Source organism: Haliotis asinina, chromosome 8, assembly GCF_037392515.1.
Source record: "Haliotis asinina isolate JCU_RB_2024 chromosome 8, JCU_Hal_asi_v2, whole genome shotgun sequence".
NCBI lineage: Eukaryota > Metazoa > Mollusca > Gastropoda > Lepetellida > Haliotidae > Haliotis > Haliotis asinina.
Genome location: NC_090287.1, coordinates 20153794 through 20171455, shown reverse-complemented (window position 1 = coordinate 20171455; position 17662 = coordinate 20153794). Strand labels below are relative to the sequence as shown.

The following is a 17662-nucleotide window of genomic DNA, read 5'->3' as shown; positions in this document are numbered from 1 at the left end:
TTCAACTTCTTTAATAGTTTCACCAGTAATACTACCTTGCCAAGTTTTAGCCCAGTCTAAACTTTTTGACAAATCATTATAGTTGCCTCTGTTGTAATATCGTAATTTATCATAACATATATCGATGTATCGTCCGCAAAAAGGTGGATGTTGCTGACTATACCATCAAAAATATCTTTAATATAGATAAATAACAGTAAAGGTCCTAAAACGTGACCTTGGGGAACGCCAGCTTCTACAGATTTAATATCTGAACTGTCGTCATGTATCTTCAAACTGTATACCTCTTGTAGCGTTGATATCATTTGTTGATAGGATCACTAGGCAGGGAACACTATTCTATTTCTATTCTATTTAAGCCGTGGGTGTTGTCTTTATTAATCGTAGGAAGATAACCGTAAGATTTGCCAGGGAAATGTTAATTTGCAGGCAACCCAGGCCCTCGCTCCACTGTCGCTGTGTAAATGTACTGTCGCGGTATAAATCTAATGTCGCAGTGTAAAACAGCGCCCACCATGATTAAAAAATACCTTTCAGGTAATCATAAGGAAAGAGATTGGGGGACATAAACCATCAAATTCTATACCAACATTGACTGATGTGAGGAAATCAATGATATTTAGCGTTATATTTGTGAAAACCACAAAAGGTGTTCTAGAAACATGATGTGATGTTTCATGTTTCGTTTGGTGTAAGTTATCCCAGGAGCAACAAGATGGCGAACCATGAGAATATAATTGAAAAGAGTGAAATTGTCTCATTTTACTCAGATCGACCTGAAGAAATACAACTGAAATGTCGGAGACAACCAAACAGGTAATTATTCAGAATTAATCAACATATTTTACATATTAAAATCATTTGATTTTGCTAACAAGAAAAACGAGGATCGAACTGTGAAGTGCTTCCTATTTACTCGTACATCTTCAGCCTTCATGAAACCTCTGAAGATCCTGGTTAGAATTGAACACATACAAGTATTTGGGCACTGTCCTTGATTCAAGATTATCCTGGAATGATAACGTTGATTATGTTTACAAGAAAGGTCACCGGCGGTTGTACTTCCTTCGTCTTTTAAACACTTTTAGAATTGATTGCTCACTCATGGTTCTTTTCTACAAAACCTTTATACAAAGTATTTTAATTTTCAATCTTCTTTGTTGGTTTGGTAACCTGTCTGTTCAAAACAAAGCTAAACTCAACAAAATTGTTGACACAGCACGCAAAATCATTGGTTCAGAATCAGTAACTCCTATCGGCCAAATTTACGAGCAGCAAATTGTTAAAAAAGTGCAGAAAATTGTAAATGACAGCTCTCACATTCTCTATTATGATTTTGAATTTCTCCCGTCAGGACGCCGTCTGCGCATGGCGGCAGCCAGAACAAACAGGTTCCGTCATTCTTTTGTACCAGCTGGTATTCGCTATTTTAACAACAGTTAATATTTTTTATAACTTTTTTACCATCTCATCCCATGAGGCTTCTTTTTTACAAACTGTTTTCACCTTTTATCGCAGCATGTTAGTCCTATCTTACTGCAACATCTTAGTGCTCTTTATATGGTATTTATCTATATGTGCATGATTTTAGCGTTCTTGTAAAGTGCGTTGTGATTCAGTGTTTTGTTTACGATGTAACCAAAATTTCCCTCGGGATAATAAAGTATTATCTTATCTTATCTTATCTATCCTCAATAACGCATGCTTGTCGTAAGAATCTACTCCCGGGATCGGATGGTCAGAGTGGCTGAATTGGTTGACACTTGTCATCGCATTCCAGATCGATAGATTGATGCTCATAATGTTGATCACTGGATTGCCTGGTCCAGACTCGATTATTTACAGGCCACCGCCATGTCGATGGAATATTGCTGAGTGCAGCGTCAACCAACAAGCCAACCAAACCAATCATGCCTGTGCTTCTCGAGTGAAACTTAATGCCTACAGGAAACAGTTTGAGAGACAAAGGAAGAGAGCCATGTATTCAAATGACTGATCTTCCTGTGTACCATGATGGACGATACAAGCACGTTTGTCTGAAGCGGTCACAGTAGCATTCTGACTGGAGCATCCCTCACATCAAAGCGATGTATTTAAACTGGACCAATTTCACGCTGAAAACAGTATCATTTCTATTAGTGAGCTGGTATGTGTACGCAGAGAGCAACTGTAAGTATGTGGCACTTCCCATGTGTCTTGTTCTATCATTAATGTGCATATCATCCACAATAGGTCAGTAATGCATGGTGTTTCCGTCATCAGAATGCAGGCCATCAACATATCACTATTCACTAAAAATTATTTTAAAATATTATTTAATGTATCGGCAGAACCTTAGTTTTAAATATAATGTCTCCTTGCAATACAATGATTAGTATGTTGTGTGTGAGTGAGTATGGTTTTACGTTGCTTGTAGCAATATTCCAGAAATATTCCAGCAATATTCGACGGGGGACACCAGACATGGGCTTCACTCATTGTACCCATCCATGTGTAGGATATTATGAGAAAAAGTAAGTTTATTTGTGATCAAATAAAGTAATGTACACTGTCATAATCTTTTAAAACCATTTTTGAGGATGCACTGAGTATGTCAGGATTACTGAAATTATCATCGATTATATGTCATATCAGTGTATAGCTTTAGTCAGTTGTATAGCAACTACTCCCCAAGAACATATTCGTTCTTTTCAGCATCCGTTACAGGATATAGCAGAAAATGTTCACTGAGGTGTCGTACTCAACTAACTCCCAAGCATACTGCATGAATCTGCGTACAGTAAACTTATCACAGGATATCCTGTTTGTGTCCTGTTCTGTTGTCTGGTAGGCTGACTCACGCTTTCAACAACTGAGTTGGACGATGACATAAAGATAGCATTCACTATTATCATTATACAACTATCATTATCTAAACTGATTCTTGTTATCAATGGTAATAAAGCCTGGTCGTTTTGTCTGAATACCAGCAAGATATTATTGATCTGAAGGAATGGTTGACACATGACATCGTATTGCGCAGATAGATGCTTATGCTGTTGATCACTGGATTGTTTGGTCCAGACGTCATTATTTACAGCCCGCCGCCATATATCTGGAATACTGCTGAGTGCTTGTAAAACTAAACTAACTCACTACATGTATATGCATGCTAACTGAAAGGCCCGAGTCTGATTATAAGAACATATTTTAAACGATATATCATCATTACACATAACAGAATTTGCGTTAGCGAAATTTTACTGATCTAACATTCACTAAATGGGATCTCTCCTTTCATAACTATCTGACCTATCGTTAACAGCGACAGATGACCTCTACATCAGGGATGATGTTTTCACTTGGACGGACGCTCGCAGCGCCTGCAGCGGGGATCTCTACGTCCCCGGTGATGACAGCGTTCCCGGCAGCGTGTCGGACAAGATGTTGTTAAACACCTACTACTGGATCGGTGCCATACAGTATTCAACATGGAGATGGACAGGTACGTGTCTTAGTTGTTTGACATGCTGTTGTTGATTGCGGTCTATCAGTACTCGGGAGGTTGGGTAGCCTAGTGGTTTAAGACCCGGGTTCGATTCTCCCATTTATGGAGTTCCTCACCCTGAAATTGCCGAAATATTGCTATACGCGGCATAAAACTAAACTCAGTCACATAGGTACACATTCAGTAGCATCCCAATCGCGCAGATCGATGTCCATGCTGTTGATCACTGGATTGTCTGGTCCAGACTCAATACTGCTGAGTGCGGAGTAAAACGAAACCCACTACATTCAGTAACATGGATTGTCACATCGTTTTTCAATATCCATGATGACTTCAGTATTTGAATAATAAGTACACACATTACACGTTTAGATTAACATATATTTGAATTTATTAATACGATCGAAAAGTAGACCATGTGTCCAAAAGGGTTTCCGTGGTTATCACAATATTCTGATACCATGATTGTTCATGCTTATTATGGTCAAAGGCTGGACAGGTACAGTGGAAGCTGTCTAAACCAGTAGTCATAGGGGCTGAAAAAATAGTCCGGTTTAGACAGCGTGCTGGATTTGTTGAGCTGGTGATAAATGTACAAGCCACTGGTGGAACTGAGACTTTGTCCTGGTGTTGACAACTTGTCGGATTGGACAGCTTCCACTGTATATACTCCGACTTAATTACTAAGGAAGGCATTGTAAATATATTCTGTATTTACTAAATTAGTGAATCTAGTTTCTAGATTCATTTTATGATAATTAACAATAACTCATACTGATCTCTCCTACAGAAGACAACACGCCTCTATACAGCTATATCGGCATGCGGACACTCCCCATCGGTGGACTACCTTCAACAATCAGTGCCTGGAACTCGGTCCACCGGTGTCACATTCATTGTGGGGAGGATTGTTCGGTGCTTGGGCTCAGGGTATGTGTACACGGTTCGTCTTCCTTTCACCTGTTGTTTAGTATGGCATCGTCGTTTGTAGAGCAAGCTAATCAAAAGCATATTAGTTAACACTGAACATAGGAAACCATGCAACCTATGGACGGCAACTGCAACTGATAATCATTTTGTTGAGCAGTTCATACGGAGATCCTTTGTGTCTTGCATTTTTGGACGGTTCGCCTAAAGTCCGGATTAAGTACTGAGAATATTGATGTGGGCTGTATGTATTTGCGGGCCTGTATGTGTCGTTTGATGCAGTACTGGAAACAATGCCTAACAAACTGTGTTACAGATGAACGAGTGCTACTGTCTATGTACAGATGAAGATGTAAGCTTACCTGCTGTATCCACAGAGGTCAGATGTCCCGGAAACTGGGATGAAAAGTGTGGAAACAATTCCGGGTTGTCCGTCTATAAGCTAGGTACAGTACAACCCGTTAATCCGGACTGTAACATTCCGAGTATCAGACCATTGTCTGTATAAAGAAAACATTCGGGGATGAAGGAATCATGTCATTCGTAACTACTCGTCTCTTTCCGTGACCTACAAGAAGACTGGTACCCCTCTCTTATTACTCGCCCGTTGAAGATACTTAGGAGATAAACACCATGTGTTGGCCATTTTCCAGGTGTTATTGAGTATTTGAAGCACAGGAATGCATTTGGAACCGACGGCGTCAGCCGGAGGTTTCTAATGAAATATTCCCGTGATTCAAATACTCAATAACACCCGGAAAATGACCAACACATGATGTTTATCGACATTGTAAACACAAAAGTAAACCAAAGGGGTTTTACTGTCTGCACTCGTTTACATCGAATACGGACACAGCAGTGAAGTGTCATCAGCTGGCCGTTTCAGCTGGTTCTCATGGTAGCATCTGGAGTTGCTCATTTGTGACGTCATTCTAACTTTACGTCAGAATATGATTTGAATGACGTCACCACTGTTGATGACACAACAAAACAAGTGTTTACGTGTCAATACGCGGTGAATAGTCTTTCAGTTTCCGGGAATCTAATACCATTTAATCATGTTTTTCAACCAATCAGATTACAGAACACAGTAACTTTTGGTTTACAATGCAGTGTAATATCTTCACTTCAACATTACACTAGTGTAATACCGCTTGACCTATGACGTCAAAATGGTTCAAAGTTGTGACGTCACAATGCTAATGTTGATGTCACGATTTTACTAGACTGACTTGAAAGCTGAGAGTCCTCACACTGTAGGGAATTTCGCGGCAGTTTCTGTCAATTTATGTTGGCGAGTAATAAACAGAATACTAAACTCGCTTCAGTGAAATACCATTTTCATTAAACTCGTTAAAGATTTAGTATCAAACTCGCTTTCGCTCGTTTGATACCAAATCATTAACTAGTTTAATAAAAATGGTATTACACGGAAGGTAGTTTAGTATCCTCTATATACGTCATTTTTGCCAAGAATCGTGGCAAACCAATCAAATCGCGGTTAGTAAAACGCATTTCAAAACATGAAAATGGCGGAACAGTTGAACTTTGAAACTTCGCTAATTTATACCAAGCACAATTTAAACATAAACTTTGAGCTAAAAGATGAACAACTTTCAACACTAAAACATATTTGCAAAAGGAATAACCGAATTGCTGTTTTGCCCACGGGATGTAGGATACTCTTGGACGCCTGTTGTGAAATTCAGAGTTATCTTTCCTTGATAATGATACTAGACTGTTTTCATCGCCATGCCCGTTTGCGCATGTAGTCGCACGGAGCAGGTCAGTAGGAATTATGAGTTTGGGGCTGTTTTTTGTTTGTTTGTTTGTTTGTTTGTTTCTGTGGGTTATTTTAACTTATTTAAAATTTTACTACCGTTGCGTTTGTAATCCTACTTCTAGGTCAGTGAGCTTTCTGTCAAATGCTCACTTACCTGGGCGGGAAGAGCGAGTTCATATTACTGAAAGCCACATCAGTACTCGGTGGATAAACTTTAACCTGGTAATATTGCCACTGTATATGTTCATGCTATCTCGATAATCTCCGGGGTGTAAATATATACTAGGATGTGCTCTTTTGATCGCACTAGGGTCCTAGTTCGTGGAACATTTCAACAAAGTATACTGATTATTATTTTCTTCTATTAGCTATTGTGCACGTGTGCTTTCCTCCCAGGAATAATAAATATTAGCGTAGTTATAATATGTAGTAGTAGTAGTAGTAGTCGTCGTAGTAGTCGTAGTAGCTGTTGTTGTTGCTGCTGCTGCTGTTGTTGTAGTACTATATTTGTTCTGTTACAAAAATTGTTAAAAATATCATGTTATGATAACGATTTTCACAGAGGGTATCAAGTTCAGACCAACTGAAGGAGGACAGTGTGTATATGCCGAAAGATCGAAGGGAGTAGCATCATTTACTCAAGTTAATCAGACTTTATGCGACAAGAAAAGAAGATACGCTTGTTCTACAAACAGTATGTGTTATTTTTTTTATTGATCTATACTTTATCTACCATATTTTTCAAATCTCACATTTGTTCCATATCAAGATGATATTGTGAAAGTAGCAATACCAAGCTAGCAATTCCATAGGTATCCTAAGGTAAACGTTTGGAAGATATAACCTTACAGACAAGGCAGTCTGAAGGAGATTACAAACAATGGTTTCTGGACGGAATACAATAAAGAGGCAAGCCGATACGACTGTCATGATACTGGATACGATATCGTTGCAATAGCCTCTGGCTGTTGAGTAAGTCACCGAGTAAGACCCAAAGTAAGTCAATGACGCGTTCATAAAGAGAATAACAATTGTGTATTTTCTACTCAAGATATTTTAGTACTAAATTAAGTTTCAATATCTAAGATGCTTGTGTTAGCAAGTCTGCCTCCTCCAGAATATGTATTTTGGAAAAGAAAGAAGTGAAGCTACCGGAGGAGGTGACAGTGTCAGATGTTATCCTTGAACCTGCTATCAATATACTGCCTTCGGGCAATGACCACTTTCAATTACAGCTAATTTTACAGCTAATCCTGATGAAGTGAAAACACATCTGCCAGTAACAGAAACACGCTATGTGTTTCAGGTACATCGTGGATGTACGGAAGGTGTTCAGGGAACATACATATCTGTACTGTCAGTAACAAAAATACGCTATGTGTTTCAGGTACATCGTGGATGTACGGAAGGTGTTCAGGGAACATACATATCTGTACTGTCAGTAACAAAAAGACGCTATGTGTTTCAGGTACATCGTGGATGTACGGAAGGTGTTCAGGGAACATCTGTGTCACACAGAGGCAATATCAGAAGAAATGGGCAGAAGCAAATGCTACATGTTCCTTGGTGAAAGTTACCCCCTCCAACAAAGACATCTTCACCCAGTCCATGCACACTGGGGACGGAGTGACATACTGGATTGGTCTGTCAACACAAGTTTCAAGTAAATGGATTAATGGTGAGAATAGTATGAGATTAACTTGAAAGAACAAATAAAAATATTTGTACGCTTCGGTGCTTCAACCGTTACGCGTGATTTCTTACTTAAGAAACCAGAATGGTTTAAAGATGCGTCTTTTACAGTCATAGTTTGTATTGCTTCAAGAACATTACGCATAAAATGTCTAAAGCACTTGAGCACGGCGACAGTCAGTCGACCAGATCACACATTACATTCGGTACTTGCATCACACAAATACTCACCCGTGAAGATCCAGCAACCTAGGTTTGTTTTACGAGGCGACTGACGAGATCAGATGGTCAGGCTGGTTGCTCAAGTTATCATATTCAAATGGGGACTCATGTTCTCAATCAATAGATTGTCCAGATTCAATTTTTTACAAACGCCAAAAAGCTGTAACATGTGAGTGCGGCTTTAAAGAACAAACAAACACTGGTGTCCTGGGGACTTTTCCTGAACCAAGTGAGTGACTGAGTCAGTCTAGATTTACACTGCAATAAGGAATGTTCGAGTTATATGGCTGCGGTCTGTAAATAATCAAGTCTCAACCAGGCAATCCAGTGACCGACGGCATGAACACCGAACTACGCAACTGGGATACGACGTAATGTGTCAGTCAAGCCAGCCTGATCACCCGATCCCGTTAGTCGGCACCTACGGGGTTACCGGCGAATAATTTTAACTCGGATCTTCACTGTATCCTGATCCGAAAGTCACGAAGAAATGTGTTTATCCATTTCAACATATATCACCAGAGGATGCCGAAATGGTACATACTCAGACATACATAAAAAATAATAAACACAGGAAAGAACAAGGTGGTATGTTTTCTGGAGTCTACACCCGTTTAAAACAGCTTTAAAACTCATTTTAAATTAGGACTCTTAGGCCCATGCGGTTAATTTCTTTGGACGCCTATTTTTAGCGTTGTTTTGGCTGTGTTGGTCAGTAGATCCTTGATATTGAGTAAGCAGATCCTTGATATAGTGCAACAGACATCGAAGATGATGATGTTTATACTGGATTCTTTTGCTAAGACAGTATCATTCTTTTCAGGGACGATGTTTGCAAGGTACGGGACTGCCTTTCCAGACAGCGCCGGACCCAAGTGTCTGGCCATGATAACGGACAGAGGACAGAACATAGACCGACTCTGGGTTCCTTGTGAAATGAGACACAGATCAATATGTGAAACAGGTATGTTGTTTATCGTGACAGAGTTCAGTGGAATGCTTACATACATCTAAACAAAGTCAGGGTTCAATACAATATTCATATTAATGTATTCATGTATACCATTTGAGGTTTCAGTGGAGCATTAACAGGAAAACAAGTTTTGGACTTAGTGGAGTATTTAGATACATGTATCGAATGTTAGGGTTCCATAGAATGTTAGATATATGTGAAAATTTTTAGGGTTCAGTAGAATATTTAGTGGGTAGGTGGATCGAACTTGTGATCTTTGTATATTAAGCATAGTGAGTGAACGATTAGTCAAAGGACACACGGTTAATCTACATTATCAATGCATTTAAAAGTCAGTTGGGATTTCTGTTCAAGTATGTGAATGCAAGTAAGAGTTTTGTTTTATAAGTTAAGTTCTGAGAGTTATCGCCCTTGGATGAGGGTGTGGATGAAACGTGTAAGTAGCGTGTAATTAGATGACAACTCTCAGTGTTCACTGACAGCGTTAGTTATAAACATGTTTGTGTCACGAAACAGCACCATCTTCTTCCATACCACCAACAACATCATCTTCAACGCCAACAACTGAAACAGAAACAACATCAGTGCTGTCGACAGAGATGTCAGAGATGTTTACAAGTGAACAAAGCTTCGTGAATGTAACTGACACGACTGACGGCACCGAGAACAGTACACTGGCGCCCCCTGGTGATCGTGGTGAGGATACTGTAGCAGCTATTCCATATTGTGGTACATGTATATACCAAGAATTATCGAGAAGACCAATCCATATTTAGAGAAGGCCATCTGATAACTGACATAATCGTTTGTATTTACAATTAAAGGAAATAGTCTTAAAGATATGGCACAGTGATGGTACTGCATTTTGAAGAAAAACATCTATTCTTACTGCTGCTTATACAACACTATTAAACTTAGGTTTCACTTGTCAAAAATGTCAATTATGTGATCATGTAACATTCATTTCTGATTTTCACTTTTTAAAAGAAGGTAACCTTGTAGGGGAAACAAAATGCATGTTTTCGAAAAAAAGCATACATCGTGTTTAAAGTAAAAGGTAATTTGAATAATAGTTTTGTTTTTAAACTAAAAGTACAAAACCAAATTATCATAGTTTCTTTTTCTTAAAGATTTCTAAAAGAGACAACCTATTTTTAAAAAAATATACTGGGTGACGTTCAATATTTTATTCTCAGTATATATGTTACAGTTAGTGTGTAAAATGAGGCAGTTTGTGCTGACTCAGCAGCAGTGAACTAGGTGGCTAAAGGCCCACAATGGGTAGAAGTCTGCTCGAAGACAATTTTTTGGCATCAGTAGTGATCCAGACTTTGGTTGATTATATTGCTTTTGATCACCTTACCAGGCTTCCTTTAGAGTGAGTGAGTTTAGTTTTACGCCGCTTGTAGCAATATTCCAGCAGTATCACGGCACGGGGCACCAGGAATGGCGGCTTCCTTCAGAAGAGCTATGACAGTCAGCTGTAATCACAATGGATGAGGATTATATAATTATATGACTGAATTAACCTATTGTTTCACTTCATACTCCTTTAACACCATTGAAACTGACTTTCAGTCAATGTGCCAAATAAATTAACTGATTTTTCAAGCAACTTACACATTGACTGTAACATATGTAGTTTAAACAACGCCCAAGTAATTCATTGTCGGTTCGAGTGTTTTCCATGTACCCGTGCACCAAAACCTGAGCAGGAGCTGCGAGCTAATGCTATAACTACTGAGGTCTCCCAAACGTAGTGAGTGAGTGAGTGAGTGAAATGGCTTTCGAACTCTTATTATCGGGTTCTGGCGTGTCCAAGGGACGTAATTCTGCACATATTATACAGGCGTCTTGCTGACGATGTTTGAATAGAAAACGTAAGGTTTTTAAGACCCATTCAAATGCATGGAAACTTGTTTTCCAATGTACGACTTAAAATGTACGCAGATCATGTACTAAACTCAGTGCAGAACAGCTGCTGACAAGACGAAATGTCATGTTGTATCTAACAATTCAGTTAAAAATAGCAGAGCACCTTTTCATAAGACGAAACGTCATATTGTATCTAACTATTCAGTTACAAATAGCAGAGTACAATTAATAGGCAATACCAGAAAGTTAGAAATATATAATTGGTAAGCTCTATATATCAATAATTTCTTTCACAGTTTTACCAAAAGCGTGATATAAGTCTATGACATTATTACCCCCGCAGCGCTTTTAGGGCGAAGCGGAGGATATAGTATTGGGCTCCGTACGTACGTACGTACGTGCGTACATACGAACTGGAATATCTTGGAACCGTTGACTAGATTCTTTTCCTATTTGGTATCTAGGTTTATCAGAGTGTAGAAAAGGCCCAAGTCAGGTTTGGTCACCGTGACCTTCATTCAAGGTAACAAGGGGACTTAAGCGTTTACCCTTGTCAAGGAGATATCCCCTTCACTCACTGGATACTCGTCGTCGTATTCAGCACCAAGCTGTATCCTGGGAAGGGTCCAGTCGTTTGTGGTGTCCTTCACATAATTTTCAATGTCACGGTGGCACTTTGAAGATTTCAGCATATTAACCGCATGTTGAGATTGTCAGCAGGATATCGCAAGAACGGTTCACTGAATTTCCCTGATAGACTTTCAAGATTTCACATGAATGTTTTTCAATAAGCAATTTCTTTATTAAAACTTTTGCACATTTCATACCCTAAGACATTCACGTCAAGGTCAAAGTGTGCGTTGAAAATATTTACTACAAACCGAGATATCAAGAGAGGTTGACTGGTCATGTTTATGATGACATTTAACTAAATCTTAAATTACGATCTTCACTTTTATTACTTCTTGATAAGTTTGATTTGATAATTTGCGGCAGGTGATTGTGTCACCCCAGTGACAATGCTGGTGTTAAGTTTTTTTACCTCACCTTTCACGATATTTTGTTTTATAACTTTATCGATAGGTGATGCATAAATACATAGGCTAGGTGATGCATAAATACATAGGCTAGGTGGTGCATAAATACATAGGCTAGGTGATGTATAAATACATAGGCTAGGTGATGCATAAATTCATAGGCTAGCTGATGTATAAATACATAGGCTAGGTGATGTATAAATAAATAGGCTAGGTGATGCATAAATACATGGGCTAGGTGATGCATAAATACATGGGCTAGGTGATGCATAAATACATGGGCTAGGTGTTGTATAAATACATAGGCTAGGTGATGCATAAATACATAGCCTAGGTGATGTATAAATACATAGGCTAGGTGATGCATAAATACATAGGCTAGGTGTTGTATAAATACATAGGCTAGGTGATGCATAATTACATAGGCTAGGTGATGTATACATACATAGGCTAGGTGATGCATAAATACATAGGCTAGGTGATGCATAATTACATAGGCTAGGTGTTGTATAAATACATAGGCTAGGTGATGCATAAATACATAGGCTAGGTGATGCATAAATACATAGGCTAGGTGATGCATAAATACATAGTCTAGGTGATGCATAAATACATAGGCTAGGTGATGCATAAATACATAGGCTAGGTGATGCATAAATACATAGGCTAGGTGATGTGTAAATACATAGGCTAGGTGATGCATAAATACATAGGCTACTGATGACATAGTCGGACTCAGCTTTTAGAAGCGATATCTTATGATTATGGAAATGTTTTGTCCTATATTCACATGAACATTGTTTTCCAGGGCTATCCATTGGGCTAGCTGTCGGGTGCATCATGCTGCTGCTGCTGCTGCTGCTGCTGCTGCTGATTGTAGTCACAGTATTCATGTCAAGGTTAACAGTCCTTCACTTTCATCCAACATTAAATATTCTACAAACAGCTGCATAGGAAGTCTGCCTGTCTGTCCGCATGCACTAGGCTGTTGTGTTTGGGCGTTTGAATCAAACATGGTGCTGGTGTGTTTCAGCACCCATGTTTTTCGCTGTTTTTGAAAATGTTTCACTTCACTCGAACTCAGCGGATATTGTATCAGTTCCTTCACATCATGTTCCAGCATGTCGTTTAAAGTGTCCATTCAAACATTCAGCGCACAATATATTGTATTTACCATGGAATGAATGACCGAACCTCGTTACGTTTACATGTGACTACAAATTTTAGGGTGTTCTCATACTTTTAGTTTGTAGTGTAGATGTGCGATTTACGAACTTGCATTGAACTCGATTCCAAATTATTTATTAACCTAGTTAGTTGGCATGTGGATGTTAGGCAATCCATGTTACATTTCGGTTACTTTTGTACCTGACACAGGTCACAATATCCACGTGCCCTGATACGAAATACGTGTGAATGTCTGCTCCAGTATAATATAAGGAAATTTGTCCAATCTAAGTAAACTTATTTAGCCCCAGTGTTATTCGCTACACTCCTCTTACTAGGTTTTGTTAGACTCAGTGTAGGAGTGTCACGAATAGCACTGGGGCTAGGTTTACTTAGACTTCCAATCGTCATATATATATTATGGTACATAGATTTACAACGCCATGCTCTCATATGTCATTGTTGTTGTAGACATAAAAAATGGTGTTTCGCAAAGAGAGGCAAGTTTGAACCACTCGACAGCACAGCCGTGGAGAATGGAACCTATGGCTTTCATCTTTCAACGGACACGGCTACCACTGATGTTGTTGCATCCCAACAGCACCGTCCAACAGCCTATCCACCAACTTCAGCTACATCCCAACAGCATCGTCCAACAGCCTATCCACCATCATCAGGCACAACCTATCATCACCTAACAACCTCACCACCACCATGTTGTGCAGGAAGAACCAATACTCCCATCTATGACAATCCCGCTATCACCAATAGACCCTTGAATGCCAGTGATGAGCATCGCATACCCACAAACGGCCATTACACCCGATCCTATCATCATCTAACAACCTCACCGCCACCACCATGTGGCACTGGAAAAACCATCAATCCCGTTTATGACAATGCAGCCATCACTAATACGCCCCTCACTACCAAGGATGGATCATCTATGCCTTACAACAGTGGACGCAAAGAACCTTCCGCGCATGCGTATGACTATCTAGCGTCTGATCAACATTACAAGACTCCCCTAGACGGCGGAATTGTTGTAACTGATGTATCGGGGATTAACGACACGGGGGCAACTCACGTCGACGACTACAACCACATATCTTATGAATCTGACCGGCTGAGATACAAGGGAGACTATAACACTGTCGTCACCAGGGACTTCGCTGATTCGGATGTCGGAGAGACTGGTGACGTATACATGCAACCGATTGCTGAAACTGACGCTCACGTCAAAGGATGACAGTAATTCGTGCAACAGCGCAACTATCATGCTTAGGGTTTATACACAATGCAAGGGAGGTAATTCACTGTGCACAGTTCCCATGCCGGTGCAGATCGGAGAAGTGATATTGTATCACTAGTTGTCAGGGGGTTGTATCGTCACTTCCACCGTCATTACCATGTTCCGTGTCCTTACAGTGATATAGAAATTCTCTTCCCGCAGAGGTTATTCCTGTCATATCTTCCTACGAAGATGTGACAGAGTAACCTTTGAGGGAAGAGAAAGTGACACAGTGGAACATTAGTAATGCAGCGTAAAAACACCTCACTCATAGGGAGAACCAAACACTCGTACAAAATCTTTGAAACAACAGTTACAGTCTTAAGTGTCTTAGGTGAACTCATGTCCATAACAAAATACAGAAACAATATTCTACAGAAACAGTTACTGTGTTTAATTTATACTGCACCTAAAATATATGTTTCTCTTTCTCTTGCGACGATGCATTTTGATGGCAAACATTTGCTTTTGAATCCATATCTTCATATTCGAGAAACCATTTAAACTTTATTAACGATTGCATTCACGTTTGAGGTGTATATTTAATTATATTTACCGAGTCTAAGTCAAACTAGTGGTTGATAACACGATACCCGTGTGGCAATGAGTCATACATTCTGACCATCGGATCTTCATCCCCAACAGATCTTATGACAATCATGACGTTCTTGCATGACACACTGGTGACGTCATCGCGATTCTTGTAGCAATATATCTACTACTTTATGTGACGGTGTAATTTTATAATGATGTACTGTTAATCGGCTTCCTTCAAATATACTAGCTTTTTTACTGAATACTATATAGCTACTTTATAGACTTGGTGCTAATTGTTATTATCTTAAAACAGCCTCAGTGGTTCCTGAATAAAACTATTACTTTACACAGCTGTGACTGTTTTTCCGCATATGTATGTAAGTTCAAATAACAGAAAATATTCAGATGTTTAGAGAATTAGTAATGAGTTCAGCTATACGAACTATTTGTTCCCAATAAACTCACATCTCCTTTCTCGAAATATTTCATATAATACACTTGTTGTCATGGATCACCCCGAGTGACCAGTATTTGGGTCTGTTCATTCAATACATACTCCTGAAATGGTACGTCCCTTAAGCTGTTGCCCTTGTCATGCCGCGCGCTCGCGAAATCGCACATTTTGTTTAATCAAAACTAATGCCTGTGGTAAAATAATCTGCATCCCGACTCGTCGGTACCCCGAATAGCACCTCTGAATGAGCTCTTAGATCAGCCAGCGCAGTGAACGCGTTTGTGATAAGCAAGCTGGGCAAGTAATCTGGACGAATACACTTGGTTGCTACAGGTAGATTGGTGATTAAACACGTGCAATATATGCTGACCGTGGCATGAAATCAATACCGCTACTGTTTCACACGTATCTCGCCTATCGAATTAGTTTAGCAAAACACCATCACGACACGAGGAAATTGAACTTTTAAATATTTAGACGACAACCTGTTTCCCTCTTGTTTCAGATGGAATGTTCTAGAGGGCGTTCCCATATATGCAAATTAGGGTCATTTGTCAGGTCATGGCACATCTCATACTTGTAGAGTAGTAGGTGTTTACAAGGGAAAACGTGACGTAGGGTGACACCCAAACGCTACATTCTGTAAATGGCACTACGTGTGAGCTTGGCGAGGACAAGACGGGACACACAGAAATAAGTCGTTTGTGTACGCTTTGACTGGCACACCCAAGACACCCGCCAGAATTAGGATCACATATAAGTTTAGGAGTGGTAGCATAAAGTATTCTTAAACCACAATGTCACTCACCTGTGGAAAGGGCAAGGAAAATCCCAGAAATGTTATGCATATAATAAAAACGTGGTTGACAAACATAATATTTTGTATTAGATTCTTAAACCAATAGTGAACTTCTGGAGATGAAGATGATGTTTTGCAGGACAATGCAAGACTCGGGTAAATTATTTGTTGTTGGGAGTTCGAGCCTCGTCAGACACATGATGTCTACAAGGTCTGTACCTTCTCAGTTGGCGAGTCGTTTGAGGCCCACTTCCCATATGCTAGTCGCTTACCGCTTCAGAGGTACTAAAGCTGTACAAGGGTAGCTTTACAAGGGTAGCTTTACAAGAAGAAGAAAAAAGACAATTCCAGTTCTGATAGGTCACATCCTTCGTGGACATAGTATCCTCTGCATACAGTTTCCACCACGCATGCACTCTGATGCAACACATTATTTCGACAGACCCGAGAAGATCTGGGTTAGAACTGGTCTTCAGTAACCAATGCATATCGTATGAGGCGACTGACTGGATCGGGTGGTCAGGCTCGCTTGCTTGGTTGACTTAGTCATCGTATCCCAGTTGCGTAGATCGAAGCTCATGCTGTGAGTTTAGTTTTAAGCCTCTTTTAGCAATATTCCTGCAATATCACAGATGGGGGCACCAGAAATGGGCTTCACGCATTGTATTCATGTGGGTAGTCGAACCTGGGTATTCGGCGTGACGTGCGAACGCTTTGACCACTCGGCTACCCTACAATCCCTCGATCCGTGGACAAGAGACATCAGTGCCTGAATGGATACCGCTTCATTATAAGTGTGATGATGATCATCATCTGTTTGTTCTTGAATTAAGTGTTTCACTAAATCTACACTGGATAAGCGAGTTATCCCGCCACCAGACTCACATGTTTCGTGTTTAAACAACTCTTGATTTATACCTTTCATAATCGCTAAGCAAACATCTCTCGCTGGGAAACGTCACCTAAATCACCACTATTGTGAATATTACAGCAGATGAAGGTCAGTGCTCTGGTAAAAAGCAATAAGACGAACCTGAGGTTCGCATGCATGCTGAAAATAAAACATATGTAATTATATCACCATTAACATTTGCCAACAGATTTAAGAAAACACTATCAAGCAATCAACCTGTATATGATGAATACAAAGGCAAATGTCATAAACAAAATAAAAATTGGTCACTTACTATGGCAATAAATAAATAAATAAATAAATAAATAAATAAATAAATAAATAAATACATTTCCTTTATTACACATACCTGCGCACCACATAGTCACAACATTGTACAATCCAGTTTTGTAAATGGCCCTTTAAAGCTAACATTCCTGCGTCTCCATATCGCTACTGTGATATTTATAAATAGCTTCAATACCTCACGCCCTGTTCCGGTTGATATCGACCAGAGGCCTGATTT

At 39.6% G+C, this 17662-nt stretch overlaps 1 protein-coding gene across 1 annotated transcript; it reads left to right on the top strand.

The window, feature by feature from the left end:
• The first annotated feature begins 1995 nt into the window (after positions 1-1995).
• LOC137295075 (uncharacterized) lies at positions 1996-15341 on the top strand. The gene is made up of 10 exons (XM_067826354.1): positions 1996-2169; positions 3305-3484; positions 4278-4417; positions 4731-4860; positions 6760-6891; positions 7666-7875; positions 8935-9075; positions 9601-9780; positions 12805-12895; positions 13635-15341. Exons 1-10 carry the CDS (start codon positions 2088-2090, stop codon positions 14410-14412), a joined length of 2064 nt encoding a protein of 687 aa, XP_067682455.1. The 5' UTR covers positions 1996-2087; the 3' UTR covers positions 14413-15341.
• The last annotated feature ends 2321 nt before the right edge of the window (positions 15342-17662 follow it).

Bases quoted from the DNA above. Each gene is read 5' to 3' on its own strand.
- LOC137295075 (XM_067826354.1), top strand. From the start codon at position 2,088: ATGTATTTAAACTGGACCAATTTCACGCTGAAAACAGTATCATTTCTA. The intron at 4,861-6,759 runs GTACAGTACAAC...CGATTTTCACAG, and splicing joins GTTGTCCGTCTATAAGCTAG to AGGGTATCAAGTTCAGACCA. The intron at 9,076-9,600 runs GTATGTTGTTTA...GTCACGAAACAG, and splicing joins CAGATCAATATGTGAAACAG to CACCATCTTCTTCCATACCA.